General features: G+C 45.6%; 1 protein-coding gene across 1 annotated transcript in view; it reads left to right on the top strand.

Moving 5' to 3' along the window:
- Positions 1 to 21,846, top strand: part of LOC115465558 (serine/threonine-protein kinase MRCK alpha-like) — an 806,479-nt gene that overhangs the window by 507,744 nt on the left and 276,889 nt on the right. The window contains 1 exon segment of the mRNA XM_030196108.1: positions 21,175 to 21,280. Coding sequence (XP_030051968.1) covers positions 21,175 to 21,280 — 106 coding nt within the window.

The following is a 21,846-nucleotide window of genomic DNA, read 5'->3' as shown; positions in this document are numbered from 1 at the left end:
AAATTTGATGTCTTACATGGGTTCTGTTCATTCCACAGCATGGAAACTTTGTTATTGTTTATGACCTCTGCTGTCAAACAGGTGCTGTGTCGAGGCGGTGACATGGTGTTATTATAATACCGTATCTGCAAGCTGGGCCTGTGGGGAGCTTGAGCATCTGTGCATGCTCAAAACCTCACACTGGCTCAGCACGTAGTTACTGTACTTCAGTGTCCAGGTAGCATCAGAGACAGGTGGTACCAGTAAGGAGAAACACTGGTCACCACAGAGAGGGAGGGGGGTGGAAGAGAAAGATGTACTGGTCACTGTGGGAGAGGAAGGAAGGACAAAAATGTGTGCTGATTTGACTATAAGCTGAGATTCCAATATTTGGCCTTCTTTTAAGGCCCAAAAATCTCGGGTTGGAGTAATATAGTGCTCCTCAGGCAAATGGCAGTCAAACCTGGAATGAAGGGGGTGATACTGGTCCTGGCCTTTATTGTGTATGACATTGTGTATTAGGTTTCTTTTGTTGTTGTTTTTTGGGGGGGGTTCTTTTTTTAATCCAAAATTCAAAACAAACCAGAGACTTGAGCCATTCTGTAAAGGAATGGATTCCACTTCAGTATGTGGATAGTATTTCTATATAAGAAATATTTTCCCTTCTTTAATCCCTCATGGTGATTAGTTTTATCTTGCACCATTTATCTCCCAAACATTTTCACAAATCAACATTGTAATGCACAAATTCCTTGACTGTACACTGGGAACGATCCACTGATGATTCTGCTTTCTCAGCTGTGCGTCATAAGTTTTGTAGCTTGCAGTAGCTTTTCCACTTCTACTGTACTGCTAAACATTGTCTTTTTAGGAAAGCTTAGTCTTCACATCAGATCAACTCTATTTGTCTATAAATGGTCAGAATGTTTTCTTTTTATTCAGCCACTTAGTGTGTTAGACAAAGGTTGTGCAGTACACTTTGGCCAGGGTCCATGGTAAATGTTTTATGTTTCAGATGCACAGTCAAAGCACCCCAGCTTCTGTTTCCAGACAACACTTCATAGCATCAGAGATGTACTATTACTTACTGTAGTAGGAAGTTGATAGATTCATGCTTGCATTACAGCTCTCCCAAACTAAACAAAGTATTTTCTAAATTAATTCAGTACTCGTTGAATTGGTTGAGTAGCAGTACATAGGTCTATCATGTGAAGAATCACCTCTTGAATTCCCAAATTGGTTCCACCACACCATGGGTCAGCTAGGGATATGTTGGGGTATGGAATGGAACGTATAGTAGTATCAAATAACAGGACTTCAGTACGTTTTATGTTGCTGAATATTGCTGTAACCACTTCAGTGTATATTCTGTGAGGAGTGGGATAGCAAGTGTGACTAAATAATTATAGCAACTGAGGGATTACAGAGTCAGGGTCATTATTAAGGGTGACACCTGGTGACCAGATTTAGAGCCCACGATGCATGGTTTATGTTTAATTGATATAACACCTTTCACAGTAAATCAGAGTGGATAGCAAACAGTGTAGATCAAAGAAAGAACAGAACTGCATAAAATGATAGAAAAGCCTAACATAATAGAAAGGTAGTATAGAGGGTTAGCATATGAGGATAGCTGAAGAGAGAATTGGTCGAAAAAGGAGGGGAGAGAAGAGATGAGGTAGAGAGGTGATGTCCAAGACAGCAGCTAGCATACTAAAGAACCCGGAAATGCAGCGTTGAAAAGGTAAGCTTTTGATTGGGACTTAAATTTCTTATAGGATTGCTCAGATCAGAGGGAAACTGGGAGTGAGTTCCATAGGTGCAGAGTGCAAATGCAGAGTGGTTAATTCAAGTTTAGAACAGAAGATTAGAGGAATAGTAAAACTGTGTCCAATAAAGAGAACAAATATGCTGGTGATGCTGTATGAAGAACTTTATGGGTTAGAGTCAGAATCTTATGTTGTAGTCTATATTGAATGGGTAGCCAGTGATGACATGTATAGAGAAGAGGTAATGCGATCACAAGCATATTCATGCGTAAGGAGTCAAATGGACATATTCAGGGCTAATTGTTGTCTCTTTAGTAGCAGATGAAAGTAGTCCTGCATACATAATGTTGCAGTAGTCGAGCTTGGAAGCCACTAAGAAATAGACTAGGGTGGCACAGGCAAAATCATCAAGATAGTTGCAAACAGAATGTATATAACGTAGAAAAGAGGAAACTAGATCAGATTACAGAACTAATCTGTGAATGGAAGGACACTTGGGTATCAATAGTGTCTCAGATATTTAAATGAGTCCATTAGGGTTAACATTAAGCCATACAGAGAATGCATTGCAGCGCCAGTGGTTGGGAGGCGGGGCTAGTACTGGGCAGACTTCGGTCTGTGCCCTGAAAATGGTAGATACAAATCGTCAGGTATACATATAAAGTAGCGCATATGAGTTTATCTTGTTGGGCAGATTGGATGGACCTAAAGGTCTTTTTCTGCCGTCACCTACTATGTTACTCTGAATGGGTGGCCTGTTATCCAAGAGGCGACAGATTTAGAGGTTAAACACTAAGTGATGAGAGGTTATCCAGTTCTCAGTGGCTTGAAGGCAAGACTGTAGATTAGACAGATGGGGGTTATAAGGATCTTGGACTGTAACTAATAATATGTCATCTGCATAGAAATAAGTAGAAATGAAATGCTATTAGGGAAGCAAGAGGGCTGAGAAATACTAAAAGATAAAGGGGCAAGGACAGAGCCTTCCGGAACACCACAGGGGAGAGTAAGAGAGGATGTAAACCATCATGGTCCCAGAAAGGAGTCCTGAACGGGACAGAGATCTTAATTAAAATTTCTCCTTTATTAGTTGAAGGCTCTTGGCCCCGAGCGAGGGTTGAGGGTGGGCCTGTGAAATAACACAGCCGGACAACGGGATATAAATGAAAACAAGTGTTAGTTTAATTGAATCCTGAGGCCTGTTATGTCACAGGGCCAGGAACACAAGGAAAATGCCTCTGTAGTTCAAGAAGCAGTCTTAAGCAGGCCTCTGGCTGGCAGGCCTAGAACATAGTCTGTGGCTGGTGTGGCTGCCATGCCCCAAACATAGCCTGTAAGTCCTTTTTGGTGGTTCTCCGAGTTTTAGAGTTTGGCTCCAGCCAGACCTCAGAGCAAGCCTTGCAAGTCTCAAACAGGAAACAAAAGTGGCTTACCTCAGCCACATCACAATCATTAAATGTAAGTTGTTGTGGCGTATGCTGGTACTTTGATTCTTCCTTCCCTGGGCCTCCTTAACCTCATTCTGGTCTTATACTTCATACTGCCTGCTTCTGACTCCACCCTTCCCAACTCACTTCCTCCCAGGGCAGGACTAGTGTTCTTAAGGTGGCACAGTCTGTCTGAGGGACTATTTTTAAGGGTGAGGGGCAGTGTTCGATAAACCTCCTCACACTCTCCCTACAAATTCTGAGGCACAGACCGTCTGTCTAGCACTGATCCTACTTCCCAACTATTGGAGTTGCTGTTGAAGCCCACCCCAGCCTTGATCCTGATCTGTCTTTGCCATTTACGGGACCCAGACCATAGATGTCTGTCCAGCATTGGTCTTACTTCCCAACCTCTGAAGGTGCCATCAAAGCTCACTCCAGCTATGAGATAGTTTTGCTTTAATTGGATTCCATACTTTTTTTTTACATAGAGATCCTTTGTGTTTATCTCATACATTCTTGAATTCCGTCACCATTTTTGTCTTCACAATCATGACTAAGTGACCAGATGATCACTGGAGGGGATTAAGGCATGACCCCCCCTTAATCCTGTAGTGGCCACTGACCTCCTCTCACACACACCCCAAAAGATGTGACAGTGGCAGTTATACCAGGCTCTGTACAGCATCAGATGTTATGGCCAAAAGGCATACCCTTCCGACCCAACAAATACCTGTACCTGCAACACAACGAAACCAAAGCTCGTAATGGACATATAATAACTCTTCCTCTCTACGATTCTCTTCCTCTCTACAATATTCTACCACAACATTACTGTATTTGTTCATACCAGAATTGGCGAACGCCTTTACGGTACTATGTAAACCACATTGAGCCTGCAAATAGGTGGGAAAATGTGGGATACAAATGTAATAAATAAATAAACCTCCCCTGGCAGGGTGTTCCAGGCATCCACCTCCCTGCTCTGTGAAAAAGTAGTACTTAATATTACAACTAAGTCAACCCCCTGTAACCTCAATTTGTCCTGTCGTTCTACTGCTTCCCTGTCTCAGAAAAAGATTAGTTTGCATATTAATACCTTTTAAACATCTGTATCATAGCCCCTGTTATAAATAGCCCCCAGATAACCTGAGAACCTATAGCAAAAGAACTTACAAAAGCAATTTGGTGAAACAAGTCTTAATTAATTTATTATTTCAAAATACACTCTTGCAAGAATGGGTGTCTCTGAATGCAAGCAGGCAACACCCTTCCTTAATTTTTACAGTTTATATATTCTTTCTTTCTGGTTACATTAGGTGTCTGCCCCTAAGTTTCTCATTGGATATTGATCACATTTGCCCCCTATTACATCAGTGCTGGTTATCATATGACAGTCCCTTCTGAAAAGTTTCCAAAGACAGAGCACCTCTATTTATTGTTAGTTCTTTTGCTCGCGATTTACATTTTCTTATCTTCAAACCTTCATGTGAAAACTCTGCATTAGTATTTTCATACATGGTATGCTTCACCTTCCCCCAACCCCCCTTTTCTCTTGTTCCCTTTGTACATAGTTTCACAGTTTCATGGTCTCATGCCTGGCCCAACCTCCATTTCAGCTCTAAGGCCTGTCTTTGAAACCCTTATACATCTCTCTCAGCGGTTTGGGCTGATTCCCCCCCCCCCCCCCCCCCCCCATCCTCCTGTCTCAGCAGTTCTTATCAATTTGCACATGTCTCTTTAAACTAACACCTTTTCTTTGTTAGTAATTTAGAAAGATATAATGTGGTGATCTCTGTTAGAAAGGGCCTACACAAATATAATTATACCCTTACCCCTAAAGAGTTCCTTTCTACCAGGGCATAAGCTATATATTCTATCTTTGCAATTATGTTATGAAAAAGCAATATGTTTACACATTTCTCACAGCCCCCCCACCCCCCCAAATCCCTCATTTCCTCTAGAGTATACTTATTCAGATCAAGTCTCTTTTCATACCTCTTTTGGCACAAGTGCTATATCATTTTTGTCACCTTCCTCTGAACTGCCTCAACTCTTTTGATGTCCTTAGCAACATATGGCCTCAAAAATTGTCCTTCACAAATGGCTTGCACAGGGGCATTAACACATTCTTTCTTCTGTTGGTTATGCCTTTCTCTATGCAGCCCAGCATCCTTGTGCACAGCTTCCAATTATGCTGTAAGAATAGGAGAAAGAAGGAATTACTGGTCCAAATGTATATATATGTGTGTATATATATGTATGTGTGTATATATATGTGTGTGTATATATATATATATATATATATATATATATATATATATATATATATAAAGCAGATGCGTGTTTTTGTTTGTCTGTGTCCGAACTCCTTCAGCCCCTGAAGAGCTACGACCACCAAATCCAGCATGCAGAGTCTACCCACCGTTGCTGAGGTTATTGTGTATTTTGAAGCAATTCGGTTCACAGGGGCACTCAGATGAGGGGGAGCAATACCTCTATCCATTAAATGAATAGGCTGCAAGTCAGAAAGTTCTTTCTTGCTGTTGCTAAGCGACACTGCTTGGGATAGGATGAGGGCTCAGGGACTGGTGGGGAGAAACACGGACAGCAGCTATGCAGTTGTCCCTCTCTTATTCTCTAATACTCTCTGCCCTAACAATTTCAGTACAAGGGTGGTTCAGAGACTGGTGGGAACAGGGAAGGGAGAAAGTATTGGGGTCAGATTGGGAAGTGTGTGTGTACATACTACTACTAACTAGCATTTCTAAAGCGCTACTAGGGTTACGCAGCGCTGTACAATTTAAACATAGAAGGACAGTTCCTGCTCAAAGAGCTTACAATCTAAAAGACAAGAGAACAATCTAAAGACAAGTGAACAATCTAGAGGACGAGTGAACAGTTAATCTGATAGGGTGGATAGATTGGAGGACGAGTGAACAGTTAATCTGATAGGGTGGATAGATTGGGCCATTTCATATTTCTAGAGCGGTTAGGCGCCGAAGGCAGCATTGAAAAGGTGAGTTTTAAGCAGAGATTTGAAGATGGGTAGGGAGGGGGCATGGCGTATGGGTAAAGGAAGATTGTTCCAGGCATAGGGTGAGGCAAGGCAGAATCAGCGGAGCCTGGAGTTGGCAGTAGTGGAGAAGGGTACTGAGAGAAGGGCTTTGTCCTGTGAGCGGAAGTTGCGGGCGGGAACATAGGGGGAGATGAGGGTGGAGAGGTAGTGAGGAGCCGCAGACTGAGTGCATTTGTAGGTAAGGAGGAGGAGCTTGAATTGTATGCGATATCTGATCGGAAGCCAATGAAGTGATTTGAGGAGAGGGGTGATATGAGTATATCGGTTTTGGCGGAATATAAGACGTGCAGCAGCGTTCTGAACGGATGAATTCACTACCCCACCAGGGGATCGTTCTTCGAAATGTGCGGGGAAACTAAATTTCAGTATGCCCTTGAAAAGAAGGCTGTGTTTTGACAGGAAAATGGTGAAAGCCAAATGGCAAGCACTTGCTAGATTGATAGAAACAATTAATCAAGAAAAACAACCTAAACAAATTAATTAGAAAAGAAAAGTTAGTTCTAGGTAGGGATCCAGTCTCCACATTTTCTGATTTATGGGAGTATTAAAACTCAATGTCACCCTTTCTCACACACCCCTCAGCAAAACACCCCACTCACACTCACCTGTTCTCACACACCCCTCATCAAAACAACCCCAATCACATACCCCAGAATAGCACACCCCCACTGACACTCACCCGTTCTGACACACCCCAGAGTAGCACACCTCCATGCACATTCACCCCTCAGCAGTACATCCCCACTGACACACCACAGAATAGCACACCCCTACTCACATTCATCCGTTCTCACACACCCCTCAGAAAAACACTTCCACTTACACTCTTCCATTCTCACATACCTCAGCAGAAAATCCCCACTCAAACCCTCTTCACCAGTACACTTCCATTCACACGCATTCATTTCCACACTCACCCCTCAGCAGTACACCCCTATTCACCTATTCTCACATTCCCTTACTATCACACCCCCATTCACTCTTTCTCACACCTCCTCAGTAGTACTCCCCCATTCACACGTTCTCACCCCCTCAGTACCACACCCCCATTCACACTCACCCATTCTCACACCTCCCCTCAACAGTACAACTCCTCAGTAGCACACCCTCACTCACACTCACCCATTCAAACATACCCATTCACACTCCCATAGTACACCCCCACTCAACCATTTTCACACATCCCTCAACATTGCCTCTTAACTTAGCTCATACTGAGAATTCAGTTTGTCAAATAAACAAAGAAACAGGTCTAGCCAAATTATTACAACAATGTAGCCTCATTGTTTAGGATGAATACACCATGGCTCAGAAGCATGCTCTAGAAGCAGTCAACAGAAGCCTACAAGACTTAATGAGAATTTGATGGGAGGACACAGCTAAATATAGACTGTACTATACTTCTATCACCTTCCCCTCTCTATTTCTTCGTTGCTTATACTTGTGGTTTTTTACATGCTTTCTACTATACTATGTTATTTGTATTAGTGAACCGGAGCCTACCTTTACGGTATTCTGTAAGCCACATTGAGCCTGCAACTAAGTGGGAAAATGTGGGATATAAATGTGTTAAATAAATAGAGAAAAGCAAGGTTTATTTTTGTGTAATAACACTATATTACAGGTCACCTCCACCTCTCCTTCCCTTAGTCCATTCTCTCAACCCTCCAACCCCTGCCTCCTTTTCTTCCTTTTCTGAAATCACTGAAGAGGAAACTACACATCTTATTTCCTCCTCGAAACTAACTACCTGTTCCTCTGATCCTATTCCCACCCATCTACTTAACACTATCTTTCCTACTGTCATCCCTTTTCTCCGAGGACAAGCAGGCTGCTTGTTCTCACTGATGGGTGACGTCCACGGCAGCCCCTCCAATCGGAACACTTTCTAGCAAAGTCCTTTGCTAGTCCTCGCGCGCCGATGCGCACCGCGCATGCGCGGCCGTCTTCCCACCCGAACCGGCTTGTGCCGGCCAGTCTTCTTTTGTCCGCGCTCGGTACGGTCGTGTTTCGCCGTTCGCTCCCCAAAGTTGACCTCGCGCGTCGTTTATCGACTTTGTTCTACAAAAAAAAAAAAAAAAAAGGTGTCGGAAGGAGACCTTTATGGTTTTCTCCCTTCCCGTACTTCTAGTTTTGCCCCGGTAAGTTTTCTTTCATCGTCGGGTATTTAGGCCTCGGTCAAAGTTTTTCTTCCCCCTATTTTTGTGGTGCCATTTTCGCCATTTCGAGTTTTGATCTCGCCGGTGCGATTTTTCCGCCCATGACATCGAAGTCTTCCAGCGGCTTCAAGAAGTGCACCCAGTGCGCCCTGGTAATCTCGCTCACTGACAGGCACGCGTCGTGTCTTCAGTGTCTGGGGGCTGGGCACCGCCCTCAGGCCTGTAGTCTGTGTTCTCTTTTGCAAAAGCGGACTCAGGTAGCGAGATTAGCCCAGTGGAACGTTTTGTTCTCGGGCTCTTCGTCGGCATCGGCACCGGGAGTATCGACTGCTTCGACGTCGTCGGCGCCCGGACCTTCATCCTCGCCCCCGATTGCATCGAGTGCATCGAGACATCGGTCCTCTGCATCGGGGCGACATCGGAGGGCTGTGTCGGCGTCGGTGGTATCGAGACCTCCTCGTCTGCTGATGTCGTCGGACGCTGGTGCTTCGTCTGGAGTGCAGGTGAGGGCTGTCCATTCCCCTGCTGGTGGCGGTGAGCCTTCGGATGGGTCTCTCCCTACCCTGAGGGCTCCTGCGGTACAGCCCCCCCCCCCCCCCCCCCCGAGACCGACCTTCTTCGGCCTCGGCCCCGAGGAAGAGACAGCTGGATTCTACGTCCTCCTCGTCGGTGCCGGGAAGCTCCGGTGACGTGCTTCGTTCCAAAAAATCGAAGAAGCATTGTCACCGGTCCCCTTCCCGTGTCGGCACCGAGAGCTCTGGGTCGCCGAGGGAGTCGGCACCCAGTAAGCATCGGCACCGAGAGGACCGCTCGCCCTCTGTTCAAGAGGTGTCGATGCGCTCCCCTTTGGACAGCCCGGAACAGGTTCTGACATCGACTCCTGCATCGGCTTCCATGTCTTTTTCCACAGCCGCTCTGCACGAGAGCCTCCGGGCCGTTCTCCCAGAGATCCTGGGAGAGCTGTTGCGCCCTACCCCTCCGGTACCGGGGGTGCTTGCGCCACTGGTACCGTCGAGCGAGGCGCCGGCTGGCCCATTGTCCGTGGTGAGGTCTCGGACATCGGTGCCGCTTGCGGTACCGAGTGCGGTAGCCTCCCAGGAAGGCTCCCCGACTACGTCGGCGGAGGGAGCTTCGCCGGTGTGGGCGAGGGAGTCTACCTCTCGACGCTCCCACCGTGGCCGTGGTTCCACGGAGTCGAGCCGGGCACGGTTGCAGACACAGGTCCGTGAACTTGTGTCTGACACCGATGGTGAGGCCTCGTGGGAAGAGGAAGAGGACATCAGATATTTCTCTGACGAGGAGTCTGAGGGTCTTCCTTCTGATCCCACTCCCTCTCCTGAAAGGCAGCTTTCTCCTCCTGAGAGCCTGTCTTTCGCTTCCTTTGTCCGGGAGATGTCTACGGCCATCCCCTTCCCGGTGGTTGTGGAGGACGAGCCCAGGGCTGAAATGTTTGAGCTCCTGGACTATCCTTCTCCACCTAAGGAAGCGTCCACAGTACCCATGCATCATGTCCTCAAAAAGACATTGCTGGCGAACTGGACCAAGCCTCTAAGTAATCCCCACATTCCCAAGAAGATCGAGTCCCAGTACCGGATCCATGGGGACCCAGAGCTGATGCGCACTCAGTTGCCTCATGACTCTGGAGTTGTGGATTTGGCCCTAAAGAAGGCCAAGAGTTCTAGGGAGCATGCTTCGGCGCCCCCGGGCAAGGACTCTAGAACCTTGGACTCCTTTGGGAGGAAGGCCTACCATTCTTCTATGCTCGTGGCCAAGATTCAGTCCTACCAGCTCTACACGAGCATACACATGCGGAACAATGTGCGGCAGTTGGCGGGCTTGGTGGACAAGCTCCCCCCTGAGCAAGCCAAGCCATTTCAGGAGGTGGTCAGGCAGCTGAAGGCGTGCAGAAAATTCCTGGCCAGAGGGGTGTATGACACCTTTGATGTTGCGTCCAGGGCCGCTGCTCAAGGTGTGGTGATGCGCAGACTCTCATGGCTGCGTGCCTCCAACCTGGAGAATAGAATCCAGCAGCGGATTGCGGACTCGCCTTGCCATGCGGATAATATTTTTGGAGAAAAAGTCGAGCAGGTGGTAGAGCAGCTCCACCAGCGGGACACCGCATTCGACACGTTCTCCCGCCGGCAGCCTTCAGCCTCTACCTCTGCAGGTAGAAGATTTTTTGGGGAAGGAAGACTGTTCCCTACTCTTCTGGCAAGCGTAGGTACAATCCTCCTTCTCGACAGCCTGCGGCCCAGGCTAAGCCCCAGCGCGCTCGCTCTCGTCAGTAGTGTGCACCTCAGCAAGGCCCCTCGGCTCCCCAGCAAAAGCAAGGGACGAGCTTTTGACTGGCTCCAACAGAGCATAGCCGGCATCCAAGTGTCAGTGCCGGGCGACCTGCCAGTCGGAGGGAGGTTGAAAGCGTTTCACCTAAGGTGGCCTCTCATAACCTCCGATCAGTGGGTTCTCCAAATAGTCCGGCAAGGATACACCCTCAATTTGGCCTCAAAACCTCCAAATTGTCCACCGGGAGCTCAATCTTACAGCTTCCAACACAAACAGGTACTTGCAGAGGAACTCTCCGCCCTTCTCAGCGCCAATGCGGTCGAGCCCGTGCCATCCGGGCAAGAAGGGCTGGGATTCTATTCCAGGTACTTCCTTGTGGAAAAGAAAACAGGGGGGATGCGTCCCATCCTAGACCTAAGGGCCCTGAACAAATATCTGGTCAAGGAAAAGTTCAGGATGCTTTCCCTGGGCACCCTTCTCCCCATGATTCAGGAAAACGATTGGCTATGCTCTCTGGACTTGAAGGACGCCTACACACACATCCCGATACTGCCAGCTCACAGACAGTATCTGCGATTTCAGCTGGGCACACGTCACTTCCAGTACTGTGTGCTACCCTTTGGGCTCGCCTCTGCGCCCAGAGTGTTCACGAAGTGCTTGGCTGTTCCCATATCTCGACGATTGGCTGGTGAAGAACACATCCGAGGCAGGAGCCCTGCAGTCCATGCAGATGACTATTCGCCTCCTGGAGCTACTGGGGTTTGTGATAAATTATCCAAAGTCCCATCTTCTCCCAGTGCAGAAACTCGAATTCATAGGAGCTCTGCTGGATTCTCGGACGGCTCGCGCCTATCTCCCAGAGACGAGAGCCAACTACTTGTTGTCCCTCGACTCGCGGGTGCGAGCGTCCCAGCAGATCACAGCTCGGCAGATGTTGAGATTGCTGGGTCACATGGCCTCCACAGTTCATGTGACTCCCATGGCCCGCCTTCACATGCGATCTGCTCAATGGACCCTAGCTTCCCAGTGGTTTCAGGCTGCTGGGGATCTAGAAGACGTGATCCACCTGTCCACGAGTTTTCTCAAATCCCTGTATTGGTGGACGATTTGGTCCAATTTGACTCTGGGACGTCCTTTCCAAATTCCTCAGCCACAAAAAGTGCTGACCATGGATGCGTCTCTCCTGGGGTGGGGAGCTCATGTCGATGGGCTTCACACCCAAGGAAGCTGGTCCCTCCAGGAACGCGATCTGCAGATCAATCTTCTGGAGTTACGAGCGATCTGGAACGCTCTGAAGGCTTTCAGAGATCGGCTGTCCCACCAAATTATCCAAATTCAGACAGACAACCAGGTTGCCATGTATTACGTCAACAAGCAGGGGGGCACCGGATCTCGCCCCCTGTGTCAGGAAGCCGTCAGCATGTGGCTCTGGGCTCGCCGTCACGGCATGGTGCTCCAAGCCACATATCTGGCAGGCGTAAACAACAGTCTGGCCGACAGGTTGAGCAGGATTATGCAACCTCACGAGTGGTCGCTCAATTCCCGTGTGGTGCGACAGATCTTCCAGGTGTGGGGCACCCCCTTGGTAGATCTCTTCGCATCTCGAGCCAACCACAAGGTCCCTCAGTTCTGTTCCAGGCTTCAGGCCCACGGCAGACTGGCATCGGATGCCTTCCTCCTGGACTGGGGGGAGGGTCTGCTGTATGCTTATCCTCCCATACCTCTGGTGGGGAAGACTTTGTTGAAACTCAAGCAAGACCGAGGCACCATGATTCTGATTGCTCCTTTTTGGCCGCGTCAGATCTGGTTCCCTCTTCTTCTGGAGTTGTCCTCCGAAGAACCGTGGAGATTGGAGTGTTTTCCGACCCTCATCACACAGGACGAAGGGGCGCTTCTGCATCCCAACCTCCGGTCCCTGGCTCTCACGGCCTGGATGTTGAGAGCGTAGACTTTGCCTCTTTGGGTCTGTCTGAGGGTGTCTCCCGTATCTTGCTTGCTTCCAGGAAAGATTCCACTAAGAGGAGTTACTTCTTTCTGTGGAGGAGGTTTGCCGTCTGGTGTGACAGCAAGGCCCTAGATCCTCGCTCTTGTCCTACACAGACCCTGCTTGAATACTTTCTGCACTTGTCTGAGTCTGGTCTCAAGACCAACTCTGTAAGGGTTCACCTTAGTGCAATCAGTGCATACCATTACCGTGTGGAAGGTAAGCCGATCTCAGGACAGCCTTTAGTTGTTCGCTTCATGAGAGGTTTGCTTTTGTCAAAGCCCCCTGTCAAGCCTCCTACAGTGTCATGGGATCTCAATGTCGTTCTCACCCAGCTGATGAAACCTCCTTTTGAGCCACTGAATTCCTGCCATCTGAAGTACTTGACCTGGAAGGTCATTTTCTTGGTGGCAGTTACTTCAGCTCGTAGAGTCAGTGAGCTTCAGGCCCTGGTAGCCCAGGCCCCTTACACCAAATTTCATCATAACAAAGTAGTCCTCCGCACTCACCCTAAGTTATTGCCAAAGGTTGTGTTGGAGTTCCATCTGAACATTCTTTCCCCGTCCTCATTCCTGCCCTGCTGAACGTCAGCTGCACACATTGGACTGCAAGAGAGCATTGGCCTTCTATCTGGAGCGGACACAGCCCAACAGACAGTCCGCCCAATTGTTTGTTTCTTTTGATCCCAACAGGAGGGGAGTGGCTGTGGGAAAACGCACCATATCCAATTGGCTAGCAGATTGCATTTCCTTCACTTACGCCCAGGCTGGGCTGGCTCTTGAGGGTCATGTCACGGCTCATAATGTTAGAGCCATGGCAGCGTCGGTAGCCCACTTGAAGTCAGCCACTATTGAAGAGATTTGCAAAGCTGCGACGTGGTCATCTGTCCACACATTCACATCTCATTACTGCCTGCAGCAGGATACCCGACGCGACAGTCGGTTCGGGCAGTCAGTGCTTCAGAATCTGTTCGGGGTTTAGAATCCAACTCCACCCCCCTAGGCCCATGTTTGTTCTGTTCCAGGATGCACTCTCAGTTAGTTGGTAAATTTTTTAGGTCAATCTCATTTATGTCCTCGCCGTTGCGAGGCCCAATTGACCATGGTTGTTGTTTTGAGTGAGCCTGGGGGCTAGGGATACCCCATCAGTGAGAACAAGCAACCTGCTTGTCCTCGGAGAAAGCGAATGCTACATACCTGTAGAAGGTATTCTCCGAGGACAGCAGGCTGATTGTTCTCACAAACCCGCCCGCCTCCCCTTTGGAGTTGTGTCTTCCCATCTCTTTGTCTTGCTACATATGAGACTGGCCGGCACGAGCCGGTTCGGGCGGGAAGACGGCCGCGCATGCGCGGTGCGCATCGGCGCACGAGGACTAGCAAAAGACTTTGCTAGAAAGTGTTCCGATTGGAGGGGCTGCCGTGGACGTCACCCATCAGTGAGAACAATCAGCCTGCTGTCCTCGGAGAATACCTTCTACAGGTATGTAGCATTCGCTTTATCTGTCATATCCTCAATCTTTCACTGTCCACTGCACTGTTCCTGATGTCTTCAAACATGCCGTAGTCACACCACTCCTTAAAAAAAACCTTCATTGGACCCTACCTGTCCTTCCAACTATCGCCCCATCTCCCTCCTCCCTTTCCTATCCAAGATACTTGAACGTGCTGTTCACCGCCGTTGCCTTGACTTTCTTTCATCTCAAGCTATTCTTGATACACTTCAATCTGGCTTTCGCCCCCCCTTCATTCAACTGAAACAGTGCTTGCTAAAGTCTCCAATGATCTGTTCCTGGCCAGATCCAAAGGTCTCTATTCTATCCTCATCCTTCTCGATCTATCTGCTGCTTTTGATACTGTTGATCACAACCTACTCCTTGATATGCTGCCCTCACTTGGATTTCAGGGCTCTGTTCTTTCCTGGTTTTCTTCTTATCTCTCCCAGCATACCTTTAGTGTATACTCTAGTGGATCCTCCTCTACTTCTGTCCCACTGTCAGTCGGTGTACCTCAGGGATCTGTCCTGGGACCTCTTCTTTTCTCCATCTATACTTCTTCCCTTGGTACTGTGATCTCATCCCATGGTTTTCATTATCATCTTTACGCTGATGACTCCCAGATCTACCTCTCCACACCAGAAATCTCAGCCGAAATCCAGGCCAAAGTATCAGCCTGCCTGTCTGACATTGCTGCCTGGATGTCTCAGCGCCATCTGAAACTAAACATGACCAATACTGAGCTTCTCGTTTTTTCCCCTAAACCAACCTCTCCTCCTCCCTCATTCTCTATTTCTGTGGATAACACCCTCATCCTTCCTGTCTCATCAGCTCGTAACCTTGGGGTCATCTTCGACACCTCCCTCTCCTTCTCTGCAACAGACAACAGACTGCTAAAACCTGTCATTTCTTTCTCTATAATATCAGCAAAATTCGCCCTTTCTTTTCTGAGCACACTAGCAGAACCCTCATCCACGCTCTTATCACCTCTCGCTTAGACTACTGCAACTTGCTTCTCACAGATCTCCCACTTAGCCATCTCTCTCCTCTTCGATCTGTTCAAAATTCTGCTGCACGGCTAATATTCCGCCAGGGTCGTTACGCTCATATTAGCCCTCTCCTCAAGTCACTTCAATGGCTTCCTATCTGTTTCCACATACAGTTCAAACTCCTCTTATTGACCTATAAGTGCATTCACTCTGCAGCTCCTCAGTACCTCTCCACTCTCATCTCTCCCTACATTCCTCCCAGGGAACTCCGTTCACTGGGTAAATCTCTCTTATCTGCACCCTTCTCCTCTACTGCTAACTCCAGGCTCCGTTCCTTTTATCTTGCTGCACCATATGCTTGGAATAAACTTCCTGAGCCGGTACGTCAAGCTCCACCTCTGGCCATCTTCAAATCTAAGCTAAAAGCCCCTCTTTTTGATGCTGCTTTTAACTCCTAACCCTTATTCACTTGTTCAGAACCCTTATTTTATTATCCTCACTTTAATATTCCCTTATCTCTTGTTTGTCCTGTATGTCTGTCCTAATTAGATTGTAAGCTCTGTCGAGCAGGGACTGTCTCTTCATGTTCAAGTGTACAACGCTGCGTACGTCTAGTAGCACTTTAGAAATGATAAATAGTAGTAGTAGTACACACAAATAAACCTTTGCTCTTCTCTATCACCGAGCAACGCCAGCAGGGACAGCCTGTAAAAGAATAAAGCACTGTAAGTGTATGCTCCCATGACAGTGATTTTACTTTATTAGATATATTTCAATACGCCACTCAGCAGTGAGATTCACAGTATAATTTTATTTATTTAACACATTTATACCCCACATTTTCCCACTTAGTTGCAGGCTCAATGTGGCTTACATAATACCGTAGACGCAGGCTCTGGTTCGGTAAAATACAAATACACAAAATAGTAGTAAACCTATAAATAACATGAGTATAAGGCAACAAAGATATGATAAAAAGTCCAATACAGTCCCTAGTTTTGCTGTATCACAGGAAGTAGAAAATTAAGTTGGACCTGAGGGGTAGGCCTTCATAAGGTGGTTTTCAGTGACTTCCTAATAATTGTAGCAAATTTTCAGAGAACTACTTAGGTAATATCGTTGAAAATTCATAAGATGCCAGACATGTACAAAGGGTACCCATGTATATCTGAATTGTGTATTTTCAGTTGTAATTTTGTGAGAATACATGTCTGTCTTTGATAATTCAGTGTACATTCACAGTCTTCTCCTAAACATGCCCTAGGTTTAATTCAACAATAATTACACACATAGGCCCAGATGCATCAAACTTACCATGCCGGGATCAATCGTTTTGAGCCAGTTTGAACCGGCTTAGCGATCACGGTATTTAGCAACAAATGCGCAAAAGCCCAAAGCAATCTGTTTACCGCAAATGGTAATATCGTTGAAAATTCATAAGATGCCAGACATGTACAAAGGGTACCCATGTATATCTGAATTGTGTATTTTCAGTTGTAATTTTGTGAGAATACATGTCTGTCTTTGATAATTCAGTGTACATTCACAGTCTTCTCCTAAACATACCCTAGGTTTAATTCAACAATAATTACACACATAGGCCCAGATGCATCAAACTTACCATGCCGGGATCAATCGTTTTGAGCCAGTTTGAACCGGCTTAGCGATCACGGTATTTAGCAACAAATGCGCAAAAGCCCAAAGCAATCTGTTTACCGCAAATGCGGAACGAAAATGCTATACAAGTGTATTGTAATTATGTGATTCTCATTTAAATGAAGGCAACACACGATGCACAGATGTTTATGGGCAATGCACACAGAAAGGTCTGCACATCTTTAACATGATATATTTAACGGGTGCTCAGGGGCTGCTGGTATCTCCAGAGACCTGTCATCTGCCGTCATAACATGTCCATAATGTGCGTGCTGTTTATGCGTGTGTTGCACGTGCAAATGTTCACATCTGTGTTGGAGAAGCCATGGCTGCACAGCATGGTCCCCAAGGGAGAAAGCCCACCTTCTCCAACATTGATGTGCTTAGGCTTGCACAGCTGATAGGGATGGGAGGTGCTGCTGCGCCTCTTCAACAGGATGGTCTTCGTACCAAGATCTGTAAGTATTTTTGCCTTTATTATCGAACAGTTGTCAGTTGTACTGCTGCCTGCATATTATACATTATATATTTATTTGTTTGTTTGTTGCATTTGTATCCCACATTTTCCCACCTATTTGCAGGCTCAATGTGGCTTACATTGTTCCGTCATGGCAATCGCCATTTCTGGAGTGAGGTACAAGTGGTATAACATTAAAGATCATGATTGATGTAGTAGATTAGGCAGTCAAGTATAAAGAGATCGTATTCACAATTGGGGATAGAGTGGTTATCTAGTTCAGGCTTGAGTCGCGTTGTCTGGTAGTTAGGATTTATCGTTGTGGTATGCCTTTTTGAACATAAAATGGACGTTCATAATGTGCATGTAAAAAAAAAAAAAATCCCAAAAGACAACATATTATTGATTTATTCTTTCGGTGCACGGTGCACGCTTCCTCTTCCCATTGGCACCAGGGTCCCCACTTTGGTCCACTGTTTCCTCATCCTCCCGTCGGGGCACACCAAGATCCTCCATGGCTTCAAAAAAAAAAAAAGATATGTTAACATGAGGGAAAATACAAGAACAACCACACTTACCACCCGGCCATGGCCTCATCTCTCCTCATACCCCTGCATATCTAGCATTCCTTTCTGAAGTTAGGACCCCCCCCCCCCTCGAAAAATTTGTGTAGCCCTCAGAAAAGACAACAGTCACCTCTCTCCTCCCTGCCCCTCTACCAATGCAAAAAATGGACACAATAGGAGAAATTGAGAAGGAAAGTCTCGCACTCACCAATGAAAATGTGAAAGCACCACAGAAAAAACTGGGATGCAAGCAACGTGGCACAGCACATGACAGTAGCTGTTTGCAGAACAATTAAAAAATCACACGTAGATCGGGGCCTATAAGGCTCTGCTTACGAGTAATGTCTATCTCACACACCCAGGACGCATATCTATGATGTGATCTTTTTAGACGTGCATATAACAGCTACAGCGCTTCCTGTTTGCTTAGCGAATAACTATTGTGCGCACCACTACCATGGATTTCAACAGGTTAGCGAGACTTTCATGCATCAAACTTGGTACCACGTGGTTCATTTGCATGTGATTCTTTTTTGAGCATCCGTCATTTTTTCATAATCAGTATCTTGTAACGTGTACCTTTATGTTTTCGGTTCTTCTAAGTTTCTTTCATGCATCTACCTCATAGTGAAATACTATTTATTTATTTATTTATTTGTTTGTTTGTTTGTTGCATTTGTATCCCACATTTTCCCACCTATTTGCAGGCTCAATGTGGCTTACAGTGTTCCGTAATGGCGATCGCCATTTCCGGCATGAAGAAATACAAAGTGAGATTGCGTTGAAGTTCATAAGTGACAGAGTAGATTAAGCAGTTAAGTATAGAGATTTCATTTTCGGAATGAGAAATAAAGTGGTATTGCGTTAAAGTTCATTAGTGACAAAGTAGATGAAACAGTCAGGTATAGAGAGTTAGTTTAAGTCCAGTTCTGGTATAAGTTTCGTTGTCTGGTGTTTAGGATGGATCGTTGTGGTATGCCTTATTGAACAGGTTGGTTTTTAGTGATTTTCGGAAGTTTGTTAGGTCATGCATTGTTTTTATGGCATATGATACTCGCCAGGTGCTCTGGGAAGCTCACCAGGTGCCCTTGGCCTGGATTGGCCGCTGTCATGGACGGGATGCTGGGCTTGATGGATCCTTGGTCTTTTCCCAGTGTGGCATTACTTATGTACTTATGGTAGTGCATTCCAAAGTTGCGTACTTATGTAGGAGCATCTGGATGCATATGTTGATTTATATTTTAGTCCTTTGCAGCTGGGGTAATGGAGATTCAGGAATGTGTGTGCTGAACTTTTTGTATTTCTGGTTGGTAAATCTATCAGGTCTGACATGTAGACCGGGGCCTCGCTGTGAATGATTTTATGAATCTGAGTGCAAATTTTGAGCGCAATATGTTTTTTAAGTGGGAGCCAGTGTAATTTTTCTCTTAGGGGCTTGGCGCTTTCGTATTTCATTTTCCCAAATATGAGTCTGGCTGCTGTGTTGGGCAGTTTGGAGTTTCTTGATGATTTGTTCTTTGCATCCGGCATAAATTGCATTGCAGTAATCTAGGTGGCTTAGCACCATTGATTGTACCAGGCTATGGAATATTTCCCTTGGGAAGAAAGGTTTAACTCTTTTGAGTTTCCACATTGAATGGAACATTTTCTTAGTTGTATGTGCTTTTTTGCCAACATACAGTCACAATGTAGCTTTGCCTATATAACTCTGAAACTACATAGGATGAATAGTGCATTCAAATGTGGAGGAGATATAGAGATGATAACATCGGCTTAATTCTCTGACAGAAATTAATACATATAATTAATTTAAGGAGATGTTGCCTCAAGAAGCCCCCGGCTAGATTATATTACAAGCTCATGGGGGCTGGACCGCTTCATCATTGGCAACACCCCCACGTTCTTAGAGCAGCCTGTCCCAAACATATGTACTGATACTCTTTTTTTCTTTTTATATAAATTTTTCTTTCAAGCATATGATGGGCAAACGTAAAGTTAAACGTAACATAAAAGCTACTTAGCTTTTGCAAGGTCCAAACCTTCTTTAGTTAGTACATGCTGAACGCGACCAAGACCTATTTTAGATTGTTCCAGTTGAGTAATCATCCGTTGGTAAAATTAAACAGAGACGTGTGTTTTCATGTCCATGAGAGAAATAGACCCATTTGATTGCCTTCTGACAGACATGGATACCCTACATCTACTCTCTGTCCAAAAGATGCATCTGCCCAATCACCACTCATCCCAAGGCACTTCCTATCTGCTTCCTATCAGAGGTGCAGATATGTTTGGCTGCTGCTCATCAGAATTCCAGAATGTCCTGGCTGCCATTGGCCCATCCAGCCACCTTCTATATCAGACATGGATCTTCTCAGCTTCCTATATCAGATCATTTTTTCTTCCTCCTTGCACTCTGAGATGCAGCAGGAAGAAATTTACCAATATATCAAAGTGTGAGGTTTATATCCCTGAAACATTTGAAAGATTTTGCTGTCACACTTTGGAAACAATTGTACACTGTCATGATATTCCCCTTTCAACTAGGCAAAATGGTTGATGTATGAATATATATATATATATATATATATATATCCAGGTCTATGCCCCACCACCTAGAGAAGAGCAAAGCTGATGCAGAATGATTTCTAAGCAGGACATTACAGAAGTGAAAACTGTATAGTCGATCTTGTGAAAGATGAGGCAAAACGTCTTCCTTCAGGACTCCTGTGGTGCTCTATAGGCGTTGCTGTATTTATTTCCAAGGGATTATCGAGCAGGAATGTGAGTTCTGAGGGCTTAGTGTGTCTTCCTGATCCTGACAGCTTATTAGACTAGAGGCAAGAACTGAGGTTCCTGGGGTCGCCCTGATCTCCTATTGATGATTGTATTTCTAGAGAAAGCATGTTTTGGTTCCTGCTGCCACCATCTGGCTACAAATAGTACTGTGAAATGTCTCTTTAAGGAGTTAACAGTTTTTGATTGTTGTTAGTTTTCTGATTTATATCTGTATTCAATCAGTAATTCTTTCTCAAGCAAGATTCATCAAGGATATTTTCTTCATTTTTTGCTGGTGTAAAAATGTCTTTCATGAATCAGGTGTGTTAAAAGTTATAATTTTCCATAAAGTCTCCTTTTCCTTTCCCATCACGTCCATAACCCTAGCACACTATTTACAGGGCAACCTATGTAGCTTGCCTTCGTATGAAGGAATTCAGTGGCTGTAGTGCTGAACGTTATTGTAATATATTAGGAATTCCATGAATAAGAACACAAGACAAAGCAACAGAGACAGGAAAGCTATATGTTAGTCTAAGCCGATTTCCTTGTTTTCTAGGGTGAGTGATGAAAAGGATGCACGAGGGTATCTCCAGGCCCTAGCCTCCAAGATGACAGAAGAACTGGAGTCATTAAGAAATACCAGTTTAGGTTCAAGAGCAACAGTAAGTGTCCTACCTACTGCATGTTATCTCACAAAACACTGACTTGAACACTTGTTAGGCTGTGCTCTTTTAGATAAGCAGTGAAATTAACATTGTACTGCTATTCTGTATGAATGAGTATATGCTTCTTCTTAAATTGGCTTTTAATTTCTTATTAAGTGCATTATGTTAAATGGTTCATTTGAGTAGTAATGCTCATACAGCATAGTAGAAGTACCATAGTTTGATAGTTGGGTTCTGATGACATCATAAACCAAAAGCACAAAATTTGTCACTTTATTTAAGTCTTGTATACCACCTACAAGCTCCAAAGAAGTGACTGAAGTGGTTCACAACAGTAAAAACAGAATAATTACATAATCTCCCAACCACCCCAATCCCCATCCATCTGTTAATACAATGTGTTTAAAAAATAAATAAAATCTTTTGGGGGGGGGGGGGTTTCTAAGAAAAAATTGGAAATATGAGGGTAGGTTTCATAGGAGACTTTTTTTTCTAGCTTGTAGGTTTAGTGCGAGTATTTGTACTACATTGGTATGCCTCTTATGTTAATTTTGTATAAAATC

Source organism: Microcaecilia unicolor, chromosome 3, assembly GCF_901765095.1.
Source record: "Microcaecilia unicolor chromosome 3, aMicUni1.1, whole genome shotgun sequence".
Lineage (NCBI taxonomy): Eukaryota > Metazoa > Chordata > Amphibia > Gymnophiona > Siphonopidae > Microcaecilia > Microcaecilia unicolor.
This window is presented reverse-complemented; position numbering and strand designations above follow the sequence as displayed.